At 23.0% G+C, this 17,391-nt stretch overlaps 2 protein-coding genes across 4 annotated transcripts; one reads left to right on the top strand and one right to left on the bottom strand.

Moving 5' to 3' along the window:
- The first annotated feature begins 528 nt into the window (after positions 1 to 528).
- LOC112598022 lies at positions 529 to 16,307 on the top strand. 3 transcript variants are annotated; one of them, XR_003114870.1, is made up of 12 exons: positions 529 to 547; positions 626 to 694; positions 780 to 877; positions 9,723 to 10,081; positions 10,189 to 10,404; positions 10,491 to 10,770; positions 10,843 to 11,030; positions 11,122 to 11,258; positions 11,903 to 12,267; positions 12,337 to 12,492; positions 14,414 to 14,475; positions 15,943 to 16,307. XR_003114870.1 is itself a non-coding variant. In XM_025344326.1 (11 exons), the coding sequence occupies exons 3-11, from the start codon at positions 811 to 813 to the stop codon at positions 16,008 to 16,010; spliced, it is 1,836 nt and encodes a 611-aa protein (XP_025200111.1). In that variant the 5' UTR covers positions 529 to 547; positions 626 to 694; positions 780 to 810; the 3' UTR covers positions 16,011 to 16,307. The 3 variants fall into 3 exon arrangements, 2 of the variants coding, with proteins under 2 accessions (XP_025200111.1, XP_025200112.1); XM_025344326.1 differs by lacking the exon at positions 14,414 to 14,475; XM_025344327.1 differs by lacking the exon at positions 14,414 to 14,475 and having other exon boundaries at positions 542 to 565.
- Positions 6,130 to 7,473, bottom strand: LOC112598025 (mRNA turnover protein 4 homolog). Its single transcript, XM_025344329.1, has 5 exons — positions 7,371 to 7,473; positions 6,907 to 7,069; positions 6,685 to 6,834; positions 6,373 to 6,604; positions 6,130 to 6,298 (listed from the first exon to the last, which is right to left on the bottom strand). The coding sequence occupies exons 1-5, from the start codon at positions 7,396 to 7,398 to the stop codon at positions 6,206 to 6,208; spliced, it is 666 nt and encodes a 221-aa protein (XP_025200114.1). The 5' UTR covers positions 7,399 to 7,473; the 3' UTR covers positions 6,130 to 6,205.
- Positions 16,308 to 17,391: the final 1,084 nt, after the last annotated feature.

Here is a 17,391-nt window from a genome sequence, read left to right as displayed (position 1 = left end):
TAAATTTGGATAAATTTTAAAATGTAAAATCACGAATCATGATAAAATAGCATTATGTTTTTAATTTTTTTCAACATGAAACTTGATGTCAGTTGTCAAAAATTGAAACACTCGAAATAATCGAATTAACGTTTGATAGAGTGACTGTCGACTGATGACTGTTAAGTATTATCAGTTATCACAATAAAATATTCATTCCTTTAGTACAGACTTCTATATTATTATCAGTTATCATCTATATCAGTTATTCACTATAAAAAAAAATCGTGTAGTACTGTGTTATAAAATATAAAGACGATTTGTGGCTGTGTAGTAGATCAATATTTTAATTTTAATAATTAGTTTTAATTGTTTTTCATTGATACACTAGTAATTGTGTTTAATTACTTTTCACTCATGTTCTAAATCGTTCATAACCATAATTTATAATCTGAATCGAGTTAAACTGTTATCGTTAAATATTTAGTTTAATTTTTTATGTAGATTTCAAACTATTTAAACAATTAAACTTACATAATTAATAGAATAATGAAATCATATTTTATGGGTAAAAAAAGAAATACATGTTAAGTAATTAACCACTTAATAGTATGGTTTTTATGTTATTTGATTTTTTTTTGTTTAGGTAGTATGTTTATTGGTGAATCTTATAGCTAATTATGTATTATTAGACTAAAGAAATTTAATATAAAAGGTATAATAATTATAATTCTGTGAACAATTATTTATCAATTATATAAAACTTATTATTATCTATGATATTTGTGTTGTATTTTTAGTTGTTGATTCTGTGAAAATAATAATTACAAGATGCCGTTAATTCAAGTAGATGTAAAAATGTTACCAATGAAAGTGCACTACTTTCTGTTTATGGGAGGTAAGTGTTAATGCTTTATAACAAGTAATCTTAAGGGTATCCTTATTAACAATCCTTGTTATTTATTGCAAGTTAATCATTAAAAATTGTTTATTTTATAACCTGACCTAATAACCTAATTTATATGATTAACATTTGAAGGTACAACAACATAATAATTTAGTAAGATATAGTATGATAAGTTAATTAAAATGGAAACCTAATAATTGTATTTCATTATAGTAATCATCTATAATATGTATGTACACATAAAAAATTGAATTAATTTAAATATATAATTTAATTATTGTCAAAAATAATCCTTTAAAATGCATTTCAAAATGTAAACAAACAAAGCTTACAACAATTTTAATAATCTATAAAAAAAAACCCCAGAATCTTTTAATCTATTAAAAATTTAATAGAATAAAAGCCAAAGTGTATTTTGCAGTATTCAATACATTAAAAAAAATTCCAAATTGTTTAACTTGTAAATACTGTAAGCATAAGAATTATATTTCACATGTGACTATACTCCATTAAACTTATGAAATGTATTTTGTGTGGACCAATCTTTGTCAGGCTCTTGTCAAACAACACCTATAAGTTAGTTTACCAAATCAACCATCTGTAAGCCTGTTGTACATTGAAACTATAACTTAACATACAATTTGACTACTACGTATCTTTCTTAATTGAAATAGAGTATAGTTACCGAAAGATTTAAATTATGTCATGTATAATTATTTCTAGGGCTGAGAGCTTTTAAAAATATATACTAGAACTTATTCAATAACTCTAAGCCTAACATTTTGTTTTTAAAGATATATTTACATTTTTAATTATTAAATGCTGCAGTTAATAAATTAAAATTATTTTTGTATAATTTAATTATTATATTATAGGATCTTATTAATATTTATTTTCTCTCATACTCAATAACTTAATTTACATAATATTTTATATTGTGTTCCAATGGCAAACCCAGGAGGGTTATACCATAGTATTTATTTTTATTTTTTAAAGTTACCCTGCAATTTTCATCAAATTTTATTTATTAGATTTGGTATTTTATTACTAACACATTGAATATGATGTATTAATAAAATCAATATTAAGACTAATGTATAATGACTATTCCATGATTTAACTGGCATAATAATTACTTAACATACATTGTAAATATAAATTTAAAAATGTAAAAAATATGTATATAAATTAAATAATATAATTTTGTTTATTAAGCAATAAAATGTATGTATTATTTAAGGAAAAGAACAGAAAAGCAGTAGATAAATACATTTTTTTGGACCCCCTTGAATAAATCCTGGTTGTGCTGCTGTTGTGTTCAGTTAATTTTAATTTTACATATTATTTCAATTCTTGGTTTAGAATTTATTTACAAAATGAGGTACTAGTTCGTTATAGCCCTGCCACGACAAGTGAAAACTTTATAGCTCCACTACTCATGTTTGCTATCGTTCCGCCAGCCATATAACAATATATACATCATATAAATATAAAGTAATGAGTTTGTTTATTGATATTTATTAATCTAATTATTCGACGATATATTAACATAACATTAAAATTAAATTTAAATTAAAAAATGAAATAATAATAAATACAATAATAAAAATTGTATACAAATATTTATAGTTTCCGTGATTTCCAAATGACAAATTTGTACTGTGATGTTTGATTGATATTATATATTATATTGATCCATATAATGTGATAAATATCTGTGATAGGTACTTTATAACTGTGGTTTTTAACTTATGTGTCACTGTTTAAGTCCAAACGTGTCGCATGAAGTACTAATATTAAATAATACAACATTTTTTAAACAATTAATGAGTAAAAAAAAAGTCTTTTTTTATATTGTATTTATGGATTGCCTGAGTTAGTGTGTTGTCATTTTCATGGATCTAAATTAGGGTGATGTCATACAAAAAAGGTTGAGAACCACAAAGTAATGGTAATTTTTTTCCGTCGAATTTTTAGATTATTTATATGATGTGTTTATTATTATGAAACAGTGGTCGGCAATAGGCAACCCGTGAGCCGGATTTGGCCCGCGAAGGAAAAAAAATTGGACCACAAAAAATATTTTTTTTTTAATAATGCTGGTTTTCCACGCATAATATATATTTAATCTATTTTATGATGTATTTAGAGATTATGAAGTGTTTATCGTTTATTGCTATTTACAATAATAGTTGCGATAACACAACAATTATTAACTAATATTTGAGTTTTTAGTTATTACTGGCTCTCAAAATTTTTTTTTTTTTGATTTTCTGAATCTCAATAGAATTTAATTGCCGACCCCTGTTATGGAAGGATAACAAACCTGAAAGGACGAGGCAATACATTTTTTACTTGTAACGGAGGAGGAAGGGGCTATAACAAACCAGTACCCAAAATGGTTTATCAGTTTTATACTATATACATATTTACTCTTTAGTTTCTGTTTTTTTCCAGATTGCAAATACCTATGTAATATATAATAAAATATACTTTTTCTTAAACATATTAATGATAAATGTATTTACTATTTTACCACCTATTGTTTAACAGCCAAAATAAAATGCTCTATTGTAGACCTTTTTTTACATATAACTTTAAGTGTTGAATAATTTTTGTATTAATTTAAAGTAGATTTTAATAGATTTTTTCTTCTATTTAACCAATGATTCAGGAAATTTATACCATTAAAATTGTTTTGAAAAATAAGATAAACATATCTTTGTGCATCATTTAAAATTTGTATGCTTTCCATAAAAAATTTATAATTTTAGATAATATTTAAAGAAATTTTTTAATGAATAGAAGTAAATACTAATTGTTAAACAATTTTATTTTGATTTTGTTGTTACTGCTCTGCTGATTTATGTCTTACAAAGCTTTAATAGAATACATTTTCTTCTGATTCAGTCATGAATGGGCTCGTAAGACTATTATTTGATATTTTAGGCATTTTTTAAACTCACGAAATGAAACAAAGTATTTGAAAAAATACACAAATGTTATAAACATAATATTTTGTCAAGATGTTATTAAGTTTCTAATTGAAATTTTTTCCAATGTTATAAATTAAAATAGTCAAATATATTAATAGTAAAATCTTCAACTACTATTAGATAAATAAAATTGTAAAATTATTTGTCCACAGTTAAACTATTTTAGAAAATTATTTTTAACATGTTACAAATACAATATTAGTTAACAAAATTATGATCATATAAAATTAAAAAAAACTGAAAAATGCACCAATACGCTATAAAATGTTCAAATATGCAAAAGTGTACAAAATTAAATTTTATATTTAAATTATTTAGAGTATTCTATGGATATTACAAAAAAAAAAAAAAGGAAAATGCAATATCCCAAACTCTAGTTATAAAAATCTAAGATTTACATTAGAATCGAACATACATTTTGCAAGGTTATACCTCTATTATACCAATCATCTAAACTTTAGATACTATTATTACTAATTAATAATTATAACTTATACAGTATTGGTTCAAGATTCAATTTTTATACATCAATGTTATAAAAAAATTTAATTTTTTAAAATAATGAAAGCTAATTGCTATAACTTATAAGAATTACTGTGTTATACGAATGTAATTTAAAAAAACAATTAAAATTTTTTATGGATATTTTAGTTTTAAAGCAAGTTATAAGTATTTTAAAATTTACTCTGTGTGTTTGTTAGTTTACAACAAAACATGCAGGTTCAATGTCCTATTAATAATTGGTGTAAGAAAGTTATGAGGACGCCACATCCATATATGCTGTCTTTGTCTTAAAATGTACAACATAATAAATTTGTGTTCAGCAGCTACAAATTTAATTTTTAATAGGAAACTACCTTTAAAACTTAAAGCGTGTGAATAATATCTTTGCTTTCACAGGTATTTTAGAAAGGTGCTCATAATTTGATTAAAAATATTAAAATATCATGAAAGAAAACCTATATGAAATCATAGATAGAAGTCTTATCATTTAGTTTTATAAAAGTTTAGTTCTCTCTTTAATTAGGTTACTACAAAAAATAAAATTACAGAACACAAATGTATGGTAAGTTTGTATGATTGAGACAACATTTGTGGAAATGGATTCCACGATAAGTAATAGTTTGTTCTAATAAATATTAAATAAGTCACTATTATTGTATTTATTGTAAGTATACTGGTATAAGTATAATTATGCAAAACACAGAATGACCACCACACTAAAATAATGTATTCAAATATCAGGAATAGTCAATATAGTTATTAAAGTCAAATTTTTTATTGAATAGTTTATAATAGTTTTCAAACCTAATTTTGTAAGATTATATTTTTAACAAAACATTTTGAAATTAGTGTTTAACTATATAAAACATTATAGACAAAATAATTTAACTTCTTTTTTAAATTGTATTTAACAAATTTAACAGTCTGGATATAAATTTTAAGTCAAGTTAAACGAAGAGCATTTTGATTTTTTGTTATGGTATTTTCTTTTTTGTGTTAGAAGACACTTAAAGTTTTTATAGTAGAAAAATGGTCTGATTATTGACTAATAAGGAAATTTCTGGTACTTTTGGGAGATAAACATTGAAAATATTTAATTAAAAAAAATAAAATAATAATCAGGATAAATAGAAGTTAAAATTGTGAGTTAATAAAAATATTATTAAAAATGTATGGTTTGATTACCAAAACGTTGATCATTTTAGCTCAGCATTGTTTTTTATTATATTTGATAATTTATTATTAAATTCAAATTTTAACATATCCATTACAATGACCTGTTTTATAAGATAAATTCAATACCTAATCTACAGCAAAATAGTTATCTATTTGACAGGACATTTGTTTTTTGTTAATCTATTAATTTAAATTATATATGTAGGTATATTGTATATTATTAGTTTCCATTATATACTAACTGTATTATGTAAATTGAATAATAACAATCAACAAAGTTTTGTGATGCATTCTGTATATTACATAAATTAATTTACTTTTAAAATATATCAATATTAATTGATGAGTAATATATAAATAGTAGCTGTCAATTATTTAATGGTTTTTAATATTAAATTTATACAGACTAGTTATTTGTATTAATAAGTATTATATATTTAAGACTATTGTATAAAATTAGATTACATAGATATTTTAATTTCTATAAGATTAAAAATAGAAAAAATTAAAACAAAAATTATTATTCAATTTTTAAAACAATTGAGTATATTTCAAATTTATCAAGTACATTTTTTTTTACCATCTTATAAATTAAATTAATTTATGATGTTTTTGCATGAATTTTACTGTTTGAAATATTAAGTTACTCATCAAGCAAAGGTCGAAATTGTCCATCTTTAGACCAAACATACCTTAAAACTATTTTGAATTGTGCCATTTTATGTCCAAAAAGTTTCTAAAAACAAAATATTAATTTATTAATTATTTGTTTAAGTTTAATATTTATAAATTCTAATGTGTTTTATTTACGAGTAGTCTAGACTGCTCGGGTGTAATAATGCTTCCTTCTTTACATATTGTATGACTTTTAATAACTTGAATAACACCGCGCTGTAAACTTGTTGGTAAACCAAGTTGTCTCAATGAAGGTTCCATTGAATGAATAAATGTGTCTGGTAAAGGGCCTTCATCTAATGTTACTGTGTATGCAGCTCTGATACCGGCCCTGGGAAATTCTGGCTCTGAGTAGTTATCAAACCACCTTAAAATTAGATATTTCATGCATAAAAAAGCTAATAGATATATTTACATATAAATAATAAAATAAAATAGTTATCTTACTCTATAACTTTATCAACTGGTCTATTTGTAAATAACAGTCCACATTGCCCTTCAATTTTAAGAGCTAATTTATGTAAATTAGTTTGAATTTCATCTTGAGCTGATTTTCCTAGAGCATATGACATCACTTTATTCTTACCAAAAAAGAATCTAAAATATTTTATGTAAAAAATTACATGTTAAAAAAATTATTTTAGTATAATTTAAATAGAAATTAGGTACCTGCTATCTTTCCATTCATTTCGCACATCTTTTAATTTACCATTACGCATATTATCAGTATGAAATACAAATATGTGTTCATATTCGTCAACAGCTTCACGTAGATTTTCCATGACGGATTGTTTCAATTTAGAGCCCAATTTGGTAGTCTTGGTTAATGAAACTAATATAAAACGTAAAATATTTAAATAAATACCTATTTATCATTATTCAATAACACAATGTATAAGATGATCTCAATTAAAATATAGTTATTAATAACAAATTATTTCATTTTGAATACAATTCATGCAATTCACAAATTATTAATTTTCATTTTGGATATAATATTATTTTAACTAATCATACTACGAAAAATGTAAAAAATTAGTATTATAATTTAATTTTGTTATAATTTGAATTAGTTTAACTTTTCTATGAACCTATAATGACGTTTAATATAACAGATTACCAGAATAACTTACTCTTTTTATCTCTCTTTGACTTAGGCATTGTTTTGTATTTATTTTATAACTCTACTAATATTTAGAATTGAAGTATTTTTTACTAATGTATAATAAAATTAAAGTAAAAGTTTATTTAAAAAGTATTGTTTTTGTTAAGAATGAAAATATAAGCAGTTAAATTATGATAACCTTAAATTATTATCCTTGTCCATGTGGTATGATAAAACCATGATATCGTAACAGTAGATATCATATTGTATAGTCCATGGCTAAATACTTAGGTATTCTTAAAGTTAAAACCGTCTCCGTAATCTGACTAGATGTTGTTAACGTGTATCCCTATTTGTTACGATATTATAAAACATTAAACAATCCATTGCCCGATTGATTTTCACGGGTCTTATGTAAAAAAACATTGCTAGAAACGAGTAAATTTGAAATTGCATTAGTTGCATTTTTTAATTATTATTCAGTGTTCTTTCAACGGTTTCAACTAATTTTCAACAATATATTATTCTGTGATAATATTGATATTATTTATTTAAATGATAATGTATGCCACACTCCCCTGGAGATCGTGTTCAAGGCCTATGTCGCCCGATTTGATCAATATCGGACAATGTCTATACCCGGGTTGTAACTAGTTTCAAGATTTGGCCGATAAAAATCCTTACCGGCTGACGTCATATTTTCATATAATAATCATATAATAAATTTTCATATTCTGGCCCGGTTTTTCAATCTTTTTTATATGCATATATATATATATAGAACGAATTTTAGTATTATTACTGTTTTACCTACATAAGTATTTAGCCATGGTATAGTCGTGATTGTTGCGTATGGGGTATGAAACTATGAATTATCTTTGGAATTTTGTTAATTATTCATTTGATAGAAAGTAAAATTAAATAATATTTCATTAAGAAAAATATCGAAGAAAATATTCATATGAATTATGCATAATATACTAAATTAATATTAGTACCTATTTATAATTAATGGTATTAAGGTATGATATTCATGATTTCCTAGAGTATATGCTAATATATATATTATGATATATCTCATAATATGTGTAATGTTTGTCAACTGTCCGGGATTTATTCTTTTATCAAATACAACTCATTGTTTCAAAATCTATTAACATTTGTAAAAATATTTGTTTTTAGTTTTTTACATAATTTCAAATTAAATGAAATAAATTTTTTTTAAAAAAAATGATATTTATAAGTTTTACTTTTTTGAATGATACATAGGTATATTAATTTTATGTACTGAAGTTTTTCGGAGTATTTTATAGGTACATAAAAATTGAAATTCGGACGAGTAGTTTATGAACTATAGTCTATAAGTATTTAAAGATTCCCGGTTCCCTTTTAAATCGTAAAAATCTTTCGCCTTTTTTAAAGTAAAGTACCTACCTATTTAAAGTTTAGATGGTTAGAATAGTAGTCAAAACTTCAGCGAGTATCCAGTATCTCCGTATCATACCATCCCAACTTTAAAAATCTAAAACTTAAAATAGGTATCATACCTAACGATAATCTATTTATTTTTTTAAACAAAGTTGTTTCATTTGGACCTGAAATTACTTGATAAAAATATTTTTTAAAACATAAATACATTTTAAAATAATGTATGTTGTTTGATTGAAGAGACATTTAAAAATGTTAAATCATCAATAGGTACTAGTTATAATTAGTATTTTTTTTCTCAAAATATTTGTTTAAAGGAATTAATCTGAAAGTATTTAAAATGTTTATTCTTTTTATGTCGGGACTGTAGGCACGTCGTCTAGAGGCCTTAGGGGGCGAAAAGTTAGTGCCCCCAAATTAGCCTCCTTAATTGTATTTTTAAATATTTTAAATATTATGGCGTTTAATTGGCCCAAATCTTGAATGTGTATTATTTGAAAGTTCTACAAATTTGTTTTCAAAAAAATTGGTAGCTTCATTAGGTACTTAATTTCGAATACATCATAACAATCATAATATTTGAACTAAGTATCTTGTCTTGCTTTTTATGTTGTATTTTTAAAACGTAATTTACTATTGGGTCTTTAAAATTTAATTTAGATATTTTCTTGTCCCCTCTCCTCCAATAGTTCTATCTACTTATCAAATAATAAATAATGTAAAAGAAATATCAAATAATCATTTAAAAAATAAAATTCAAGTAAAACTTCTATTGTGAAGAACGCTAACATTTTTAAATTCAATATCTTGAAATATATTTTGAAGAGGAAAAATCTGGGATGAGCATGGGTATTAAACTGCATTTGTTTCTTTAACCCTTTCATGTATATTTTGCCTAATTGATTTTCTCACATTTTTAATTTATTAATAATTTGAAAAAAATTTTTTATAGGTGTTGCACCAATGACTTCTTTTTTACCAACAATTGCAAAACAACTGGGATACTCTACAGTTGTAGTTGGTACTATCTTTAGTATTTTACCAATTTTAAGTTTAATAATAAAGCCTATAATTGGTGCAATTGTGGATCAATTTCGGGTTAAAAAATTAATTTTTTTAACATTCATATTGTTATCCGGCTTAACAGCATTTTCACTTATGTTTGTTCCTGAAATACCTTTGAATACTACAGTGGAACTTAATTGTCATGATGCCACATATTTAAATGTTTGTCTTGATGATGATGTACCTTTGTCAAAATGTAACATAAATCGAGTTAAGGAAAATATTGGTGGTACATTTGGATGTGAGGTAAATATTATGTTCATATTCTAATTTGATCTATTTTTTATTTAGATTTTATTCATGTTCATTTATCTTTTTATTAAATATTGCATTGATTATCTATTTGATTTTAGTTAAAATGTAATAGCAGTGTACATTTCCGTAAAGAAATGTGTTCAAATTGGGGATTTAAGGAGTATTGCTCATTATCAAAGTTGCCCAATGTAAACACCATAAATTATTATGAACCAAACAGTTCACAAATAGTTAAAACAAAATCAATTAAGAATTATTATAATGATGATTATGCTTACTTATTTGTGTTGCTAGATATAATACATACTGTTGATGTAAGTGTATAATTTTTTATACTCATTAACATATATATTGATCCAGTAGGTTTAATAATAACATTCAATAATTTTATAAATTATAGGTTAATAATTGTTTCTATTTTAAAATAAAATCTGCAAAGTTCTATTTTAATGAATCTCAAGGAGTTAACCACACACCTGTTTGTGATACTAGTTTAAGATCACAATGCAAAGTACAATGTTCTAATGAAGTCATTATGGATTTAATAACTCCCCAAAAGTTTAAAGGCAGTGTCTTGGAGTTAAATCAATTTTGGATATTTTTCCTGTTGGTTAGTCTGTTTTGGGTAGGTCAAGCAATTATTTATAGTCTTGGCGATTCTATTTGCTTTGATCAACTAGGTAAGGATTTAAATAAATGTATTTTACATAATACCTAACATTTTAAATTTTAATGTATTTATTTAATAATAGGTAACAAGCCTAATCTTTATGGCAAACAAAGATGCTGGGGAGCTATTGGATGGGGAATTTTTTCAATACTTGCTGGATGGCTCCTGGATCTTTTTAGCTCCAGTGATGTTTATAAAAATTATTTACCAATATACTTTTTATGTTTACTGGTACTACTTTGCAACTTTTTTGTTGCATCAAAACTTAAGGTAATTATTTCTTTAATCAAATTTAAGAACTGTAACAATTTATTGATATCTAATATATATATTTATATTATTAAAAACTTTATATAAAAAGGTGACAGAAACAAAAATATCAACTAATATATTTAAAGACTTAGGAAAACTGCTAATGGAAGTCAAGGTACTAGGATTTCTTACTTGGGCAATAGTAGTAGGTATTTGCACTGGAATGATTTGGCAATATCTTTTTTGGTAAGTAATTAATTTTAAGAATATCTAATGAATTATTATAGCAAATAGCAATATACAATTGCCTAAATTAAGTATACTTAGTCAATGGTTTAACTTAATTTTATTGGATTTATTATTATCTAGTTTATAACATGCAGTGTTGAATCCAGACAATTTCTCTGGAGGAGTTCACTTTTTTTCTCATTGGTGAATGGTGATACATTTTAGTATTATGAATTAAACCTATTATTAGTTATTATAATTTACAATTAAGATATTTTAGGAAGGAATGTCAGTAGATAGTATCTATACTGGCTTATGGTAAAAAAAACATTGATACAAATAAATTATGTTTTAATGAACACCATTAGGTGCGGTAATCCTAATGCATATTGTACATTTGTGCATTTAATAAATAATTACATTTTGTTAAAAGTTGTATTTGTCAGGGGGTGCAAAAGAAATTTCAGGGGGGGAAATTCCCCCTGAAGTATACCTAGATTAAACACTGATAATATGACTACATTTTTGTCTATTTAATTCATGAAAGTTTTACTTTCAATGCTTGAGACATTTAAAATAAAATATTTATGATTGTTAGTTTATTATTTAGTTACTAATTTGTATAAACATATATCATTTTTTATAGTTTTCATTTATTTTAGGTACATTGAAGATGTAGCTTCCATGAATAAGTGTAATACTCAACATTGGATTAAAACGCTACAAGGTTTAATTTCAGGAGTTCAATGTTTTGGTGGTGAAGTGCCATTCTTTTTCTGGTCAGGCTGGATTATGAAACGTTTAGGACACTTAAATTGCATGTCTCTTATTTTAGGAGTTTTTGCGTTTAGATTTTTTGCTTATTCAATTCTTACAAATCCAATTTGGGTACTCGTTATTGAGTTAACTAATGGAATTACTTTTGGGTTAGCATATGCAGTACTTATGTCATATGCAAGTATACTTGCACTACCTGGTAGCGAAAGTACTATGATAGGTCTTGTTGGTGGAGTTTTTGAAGGTATAGGTAAGTATTTTAATTTATTATTAAATGTATCAATGTAAAATAATTAATATTGTGTAATTGCTATCATAGGTGTGTCTTTGGGTAGTTTAATAGGCGGCTGCTTGTATGATAATTATGGTGGAGCTCAAACATTCAGATTATTTGCATATGGTTCTGCATTAATGTGTGTAATTCATTTATTATGTCAAAAAATTCTGAAATCAAATAAAAAATTAAGTTTTTCAAGTAAGTAAATTTTAATTTAGTAAGTTAATAAGATAACCTATCTATTATCTTGACTACTTCCCAATGCCTCAAAAAAATTTGTATGAATATGATATAAATAAACTGACCAATGCTGGATATATACACAATATAGTAAATTATACATATTTCTGAAAATTGGCCTTTAATAATGTAATAATTTTAGATAATTTTAAATATTTTATTTATAACTTTCCACCGTTGTGATACATTTTGTGATGATTTAATATTTAATATTTTGAATTAATAAAATAATATAAATATTAAATGCATATTGTGTATTAAATAAAAGTATTATAGGTAGTTGAGATAAAGAAATTAGTGTTCGTGCTGGTAGTCGAGATAACAAAGGTATGACTTATGTACAGTGGTTCTTAATCTTTTTAGTACTGCGACTCAAATTTCATCCGAAAAATCTTTCATGAACCCACATGGTTTCATTTTTCAAAAATTAGTTAAATAAAAAAAATTTAAATAATTTAAAAAATATATAATAACAACAATAATATAATATAATTTTAATTTTTTTAACAAAATTTGTCTATTAGGTACTTTTATTAGGTTTAAATAACTATTTTTATTATTGTATAGGTTTATAATCAATATATTTTTACAAATTTACTTTTAATAACAATAATATAACATAATAATATATTCAATATTAATTTAACATACATTTCCTGGAATCTATATAATTCAAAAATTGTTCGTGACCCACCAAAAATTGACTGAGACCCACCAATGGATCGTGACCCATAAACCCATAGTTTGAGAAACACTGGTATAGTGCATTACATATTAAAAATAAGATTTAGTTAGGTACATATTTCTATAAAATCACCTTTAATTAAAAAAAAATAAAATGTTAGTTTTATTTACACTTTTTTTTTTTATATATATAAATAAAATTATTGTAATCTTGAAAAAAGTTTAAAGTTTTGGATTTTATGTTATTATATACATTTTGATACATGTAATACCAATTTTAGATTGCTTATTTGGATGGAAGTTAATTTTGTAACTTATTTAAACTTTCAAGTTTTTATTTTAATTCAACGCCCATTAAATGAAAGCAAGATATTGCTATCTGGCATCTGCTATTATATTAAGACATTAAATGAGTATTTATTTAAAAAAAAAATTAAAAAAATATTTTCTTATATGAAAATACTACAAATACATTTTTTACTTAAATTAAATGTACCTTAATTCTTATTGCAATTTTATGTATCATACTAAAAATTTTATTACCACCAATTATGTATTTATTTAAACTTATGAATTATTAATGAAGCTGAGAGTTCTTTTTTTTAAATTAATTATGTTAACATAATATTTAACAACAGATTTTTTTAAACATTTTTTTTTTTGGATTATATAGATGTACACATAATACAATTTGAAAATAATCTTTGTAAGTTGGATCTATGTTATTTAGATTTATATTATTGGAATGTAAATCTAAGTACTAATTTCATTATTTTTAATGAAAAAAAAAATATATATATATAGGTGATAGTATATATTACAACTTCAGTCTTCAACTTATTCTCAATCAATTAATTTGTAAATTAAATTGTATTGATTAAAAATATATTTAAATCTAAGTATATAATTTGAAGGTTTTTTACAAATGTAAGTTTTCATGTGCAAATTTTAAGGTTAAAAGTTTGAAATTTTTCTAAAGTACATATAAGGTACTATTATTTACATTTTATCTACTTTAGAAAAAAACAGATTTATATTTCTTATAAATATTTAGTGATACTCTAATTGTTAACACACATATAGATATTTATTATTTAATTGTAAAAAATATTTAATATTTTTAATATTATTTAAACCTTTAAATCTAAATTTGTTAGTGATAGTTTAAAAAATTAAGCTAAATGTTTATTTTTAGCACATTATTAGATCACAATTTTGAAGAAGTACAAAACAACACATCCCATTTTAAAGAAACAGGTAGCTCAAGGGTTTATTTAATTAAGTTGTATTTATGCTTTATGTTGTGTATTTATATTATTTAGAGCTTTAAAATATATAGTTTTAAAATATTAGGTACTTAATTTTTTTTATTGATTTTATTGTAATATTAAATGCTTTAAATGTTAAATATTTAGTGTTGTGTTACTTTTAAACAGTAATAAAGTTATTTTACTTATTACACAAATAAAATTTGAATGAAATCTACTTTTTAATAGGAAAATTAAATTTGTTACTGATGTTATATAAAAATAAATAGTATATAGATATTTCTTTATATTAATTTACTGTCATCATAAATTATAAGTAGAAAAAAGGTATAATTTCAATTAGATATTTTTTCATACTTTATATTTTATGGTTTATTCGTCAAAAATAATATTATATTTATTACTTGGAAAAAATTCTAGCAAAATTACAAAAGGTGTTACAATCATAGTAACATTTCTTTCATTAAATTTCATTTCAACACTGTTAATATAATAGTTTTACGTAATATTTATAGCATATTTATACTAAATTATTTAAATTTGTTTTTGTATTCAACTTCTACAGTAGTATTGATACGCTAGAAAAATTATTTTTTGACTTTAAATTTAATTTAAATATTTAGTATTGTTTGATTTTCCCATAAAAAAATAATTTAAATGAGGAATATTGTTTTGGAATTATGGAAATTTAGCATAAATAACTCATTTCAAATATTTATTTTTTTTTTATTTTATACAATATAAAATAAAATATAGAAATAAATTACTTAGATTTTTTTTGATTTTTTTTATTCATACTTTACTATTTTTCATTGATTTAGTGATTTTATATTAAAGACATTTATATAATAAAACAATATTTGACAATGTTTTACAGTTTTCATAAAAATAGAAAATTTTGATTACATATTGCATTTCTTAACATGCAAGTTATAAGTTATATTTCCATAAATTATGTACATTATTACATAATTAAAAAAAATAATATTATCACAAAATACAGTAAAACCTGTCCTGTTGGAAATTGCACGGAACTAGTGCCAGCGGGAGGTTTTGCAGGGCCTGAGGTAGATTTTTTTTCATAAAGTAAAAAAAAAAAAATTCTTGACAAGTTCTAGTACCTTGTACTACTTCTTGTATGACAACTTTTTCTATTTCTATTTTTTTTTTTTTTTTTTTTATGTGCACAATTTAACAAATGTTTAATATACAAATGTATTTATGTTTCTAAACATTAAACTACAAGTATTATTTTACTTATATACTCTATTAGATATATTTTTTAATTTTTATATTCAATTAAAATATGTAAAAATTAAATATTTAGGTAGGTATACTAAATAAGACACTATATGTCCTATCCAAGTGTATAATTCAAATTAAAAATAAATTTAACTGTTATTTAGCTTATTAATTATTTTAATTAAACAGTTACGAATTGTGTTTATTTTTTCAGGTTTTGTTAGTGGATCAACTGAATATGCCAGTCCAAATGAAGCTATTCATATGTTGATTGACAATTAAATTAATTTTTTCAATGTTCCTACTTTATTGTTCCATCTTATTTTTATTTAAAAAAATTAAAGAAGGAAATACTTAATTTGCAGTCACTTATTTCTAGTATAATATTATATTTTGTTTTTTGACAATTATTAATGGAATAGGTAAATATTCTGATTATTGAATTTTTAATATACAATAAAAATGGCCAGTGGTATGAATTGAGCAATTAGCATAGGTTAGATTAGGAATTATTTAAAATACTTTTAAAAAAAATGTATGTAATTTTAAACTTTTTTGTAATATTTTTATATTATTTTCAACTATAAATTATTATTTAAAAATATTCTACTGAACTTAAATACAAAGATGAATTTTGTACATTATATATATAATCAATACTTGATTTATTTTATTTTAAATATTAATTGATTATTATCAGTGGGCCCGGAATTATATGCACTAAAAATGTATTAAATATGCATGCATTTATGTACTGATAATCATTCAAATATGCACTTTAAATATGCAAAAATATACAAAAATATGCAAAAAATCAATTAAAAAAATTTCTTTTATTTTCATTAAGTATAAATAAAACAAATGAAAGTTATGCACACTCGAATCACGATGAATATATGATTCACTAAAATCTACTTAATAACAGATTACTACTTGTCCTAATAGGTGTCAGATAAGATAAAGAAACAATTTTTTCAAATTACATGGACTATAAATATAACTATAAATACGTTATTTTAATTAAAATAAGTAAAATATTACATATTTGCATTTAAAAACTGTATAATAAAAATACAAAAATATACAGTACATGTCAAAATATGCAAAATAAAACTTTATATTTAGGATCTATTGACTTAAAATCAAACTTGTAGCTTACCTATCTATTTTTTGGACTTTTCAGAAAAAAACATGTAAATGCATATATATCCGGGCCCTAGTTATCAGTTTAGCTCTAAAATTATGTATCAACCAATTTTAGTTAGACATAATATTGCTTTCTTTGTATCGTCATGTTACTTTATTTTATTATAATATTTTAATATTAATCATATTACGCTATAATAGTTATATAACTTGTTAGTTACACTAAAGTTTCATTTATACAATTTCAAGACTTCCTAGAATTTGATATTTACTTTATAATTTTTATATTTTTATGATTTTTTATTATATAACAATATAAAATTATTTTTTTTATAAATATTCAGTATTCATTCAAAAGTAGGTATCAGTACAGCTTTGAATTTTGTTTTTGTACTTATGTTTGTGTACAATATTATATTTATGTTTTAATTGTTATAGTTTTGGTTTAATATGGTGCTATAGATAAATCTTGTAATTTGCTTGAAGCACAACTTATTTACAGGGATATTTAAAAAAA

The sequence above is a fragment of the Melanaphis sacchari genome, unplaced genomic scaffold, assembly GCF_002803265.2.
Source record: "Melanaphis sacchari strain LSU unplaced genomic scaffold, SCAv2.0 Contig44_pilon_pilon, whole genome shotgun sequence".
Lineage (NCBI taxonomy): Eukaryota > Metazoa > Arthropoda > Insecta > Hemiptera > Aphididae > Melanaphis > Melanaphis sacchari.
Note: the sequence above shows the minus strand (reverse complement) of the source record. Positions and strands in the feature narration are given on the sequence as shown.

Excerpts from the sequence above, each read along its gene's own strand:
- LOC112598025 (XM_025344329.1), bottom strand. The coding sequence starts at position 7,398 with ATGCCTAAGTCAAAGAGAGATAAAAAGA. Across the intron at positions 7,070-7,370 it reads GTCAAAGAGAGATAAAAAGA|TTTCATTAACCAAGACTACC; the intron begins GTAAGTTATTCT and ends GTTTTATATTAG. Across the intron at positions 6,835-6,906 it reads AATGAATGGAAAGATAGCAG|ATTCTTTTTTGGTAAGAATA; the intron begins GTACCTAATTTC and ends AAAATATTTTAG.
- LOC112598022 (XM_025344326.1), top strand. The coding sequence starts at position 811 with ATGCCGTTAATTCAAGTAGATGTAAAAATGTTACCAATGAAAGTGCAC. Across the intron at positions 878-9,722 it reads CTACTTTCTGTTTATGGGAG|GTGTTGCACCAATGACTTCT; the intron begins GTAAGTGTTAAT and ends AATTTTTTATAG. Across the intron at positions 11,259-11,902 it reads ATTTGGCAATATCTTTTTTG|GTACATTGAAGATGTAGCTT; the intron begins GTAAGTAATTAA and ends CATTTATTTTAG.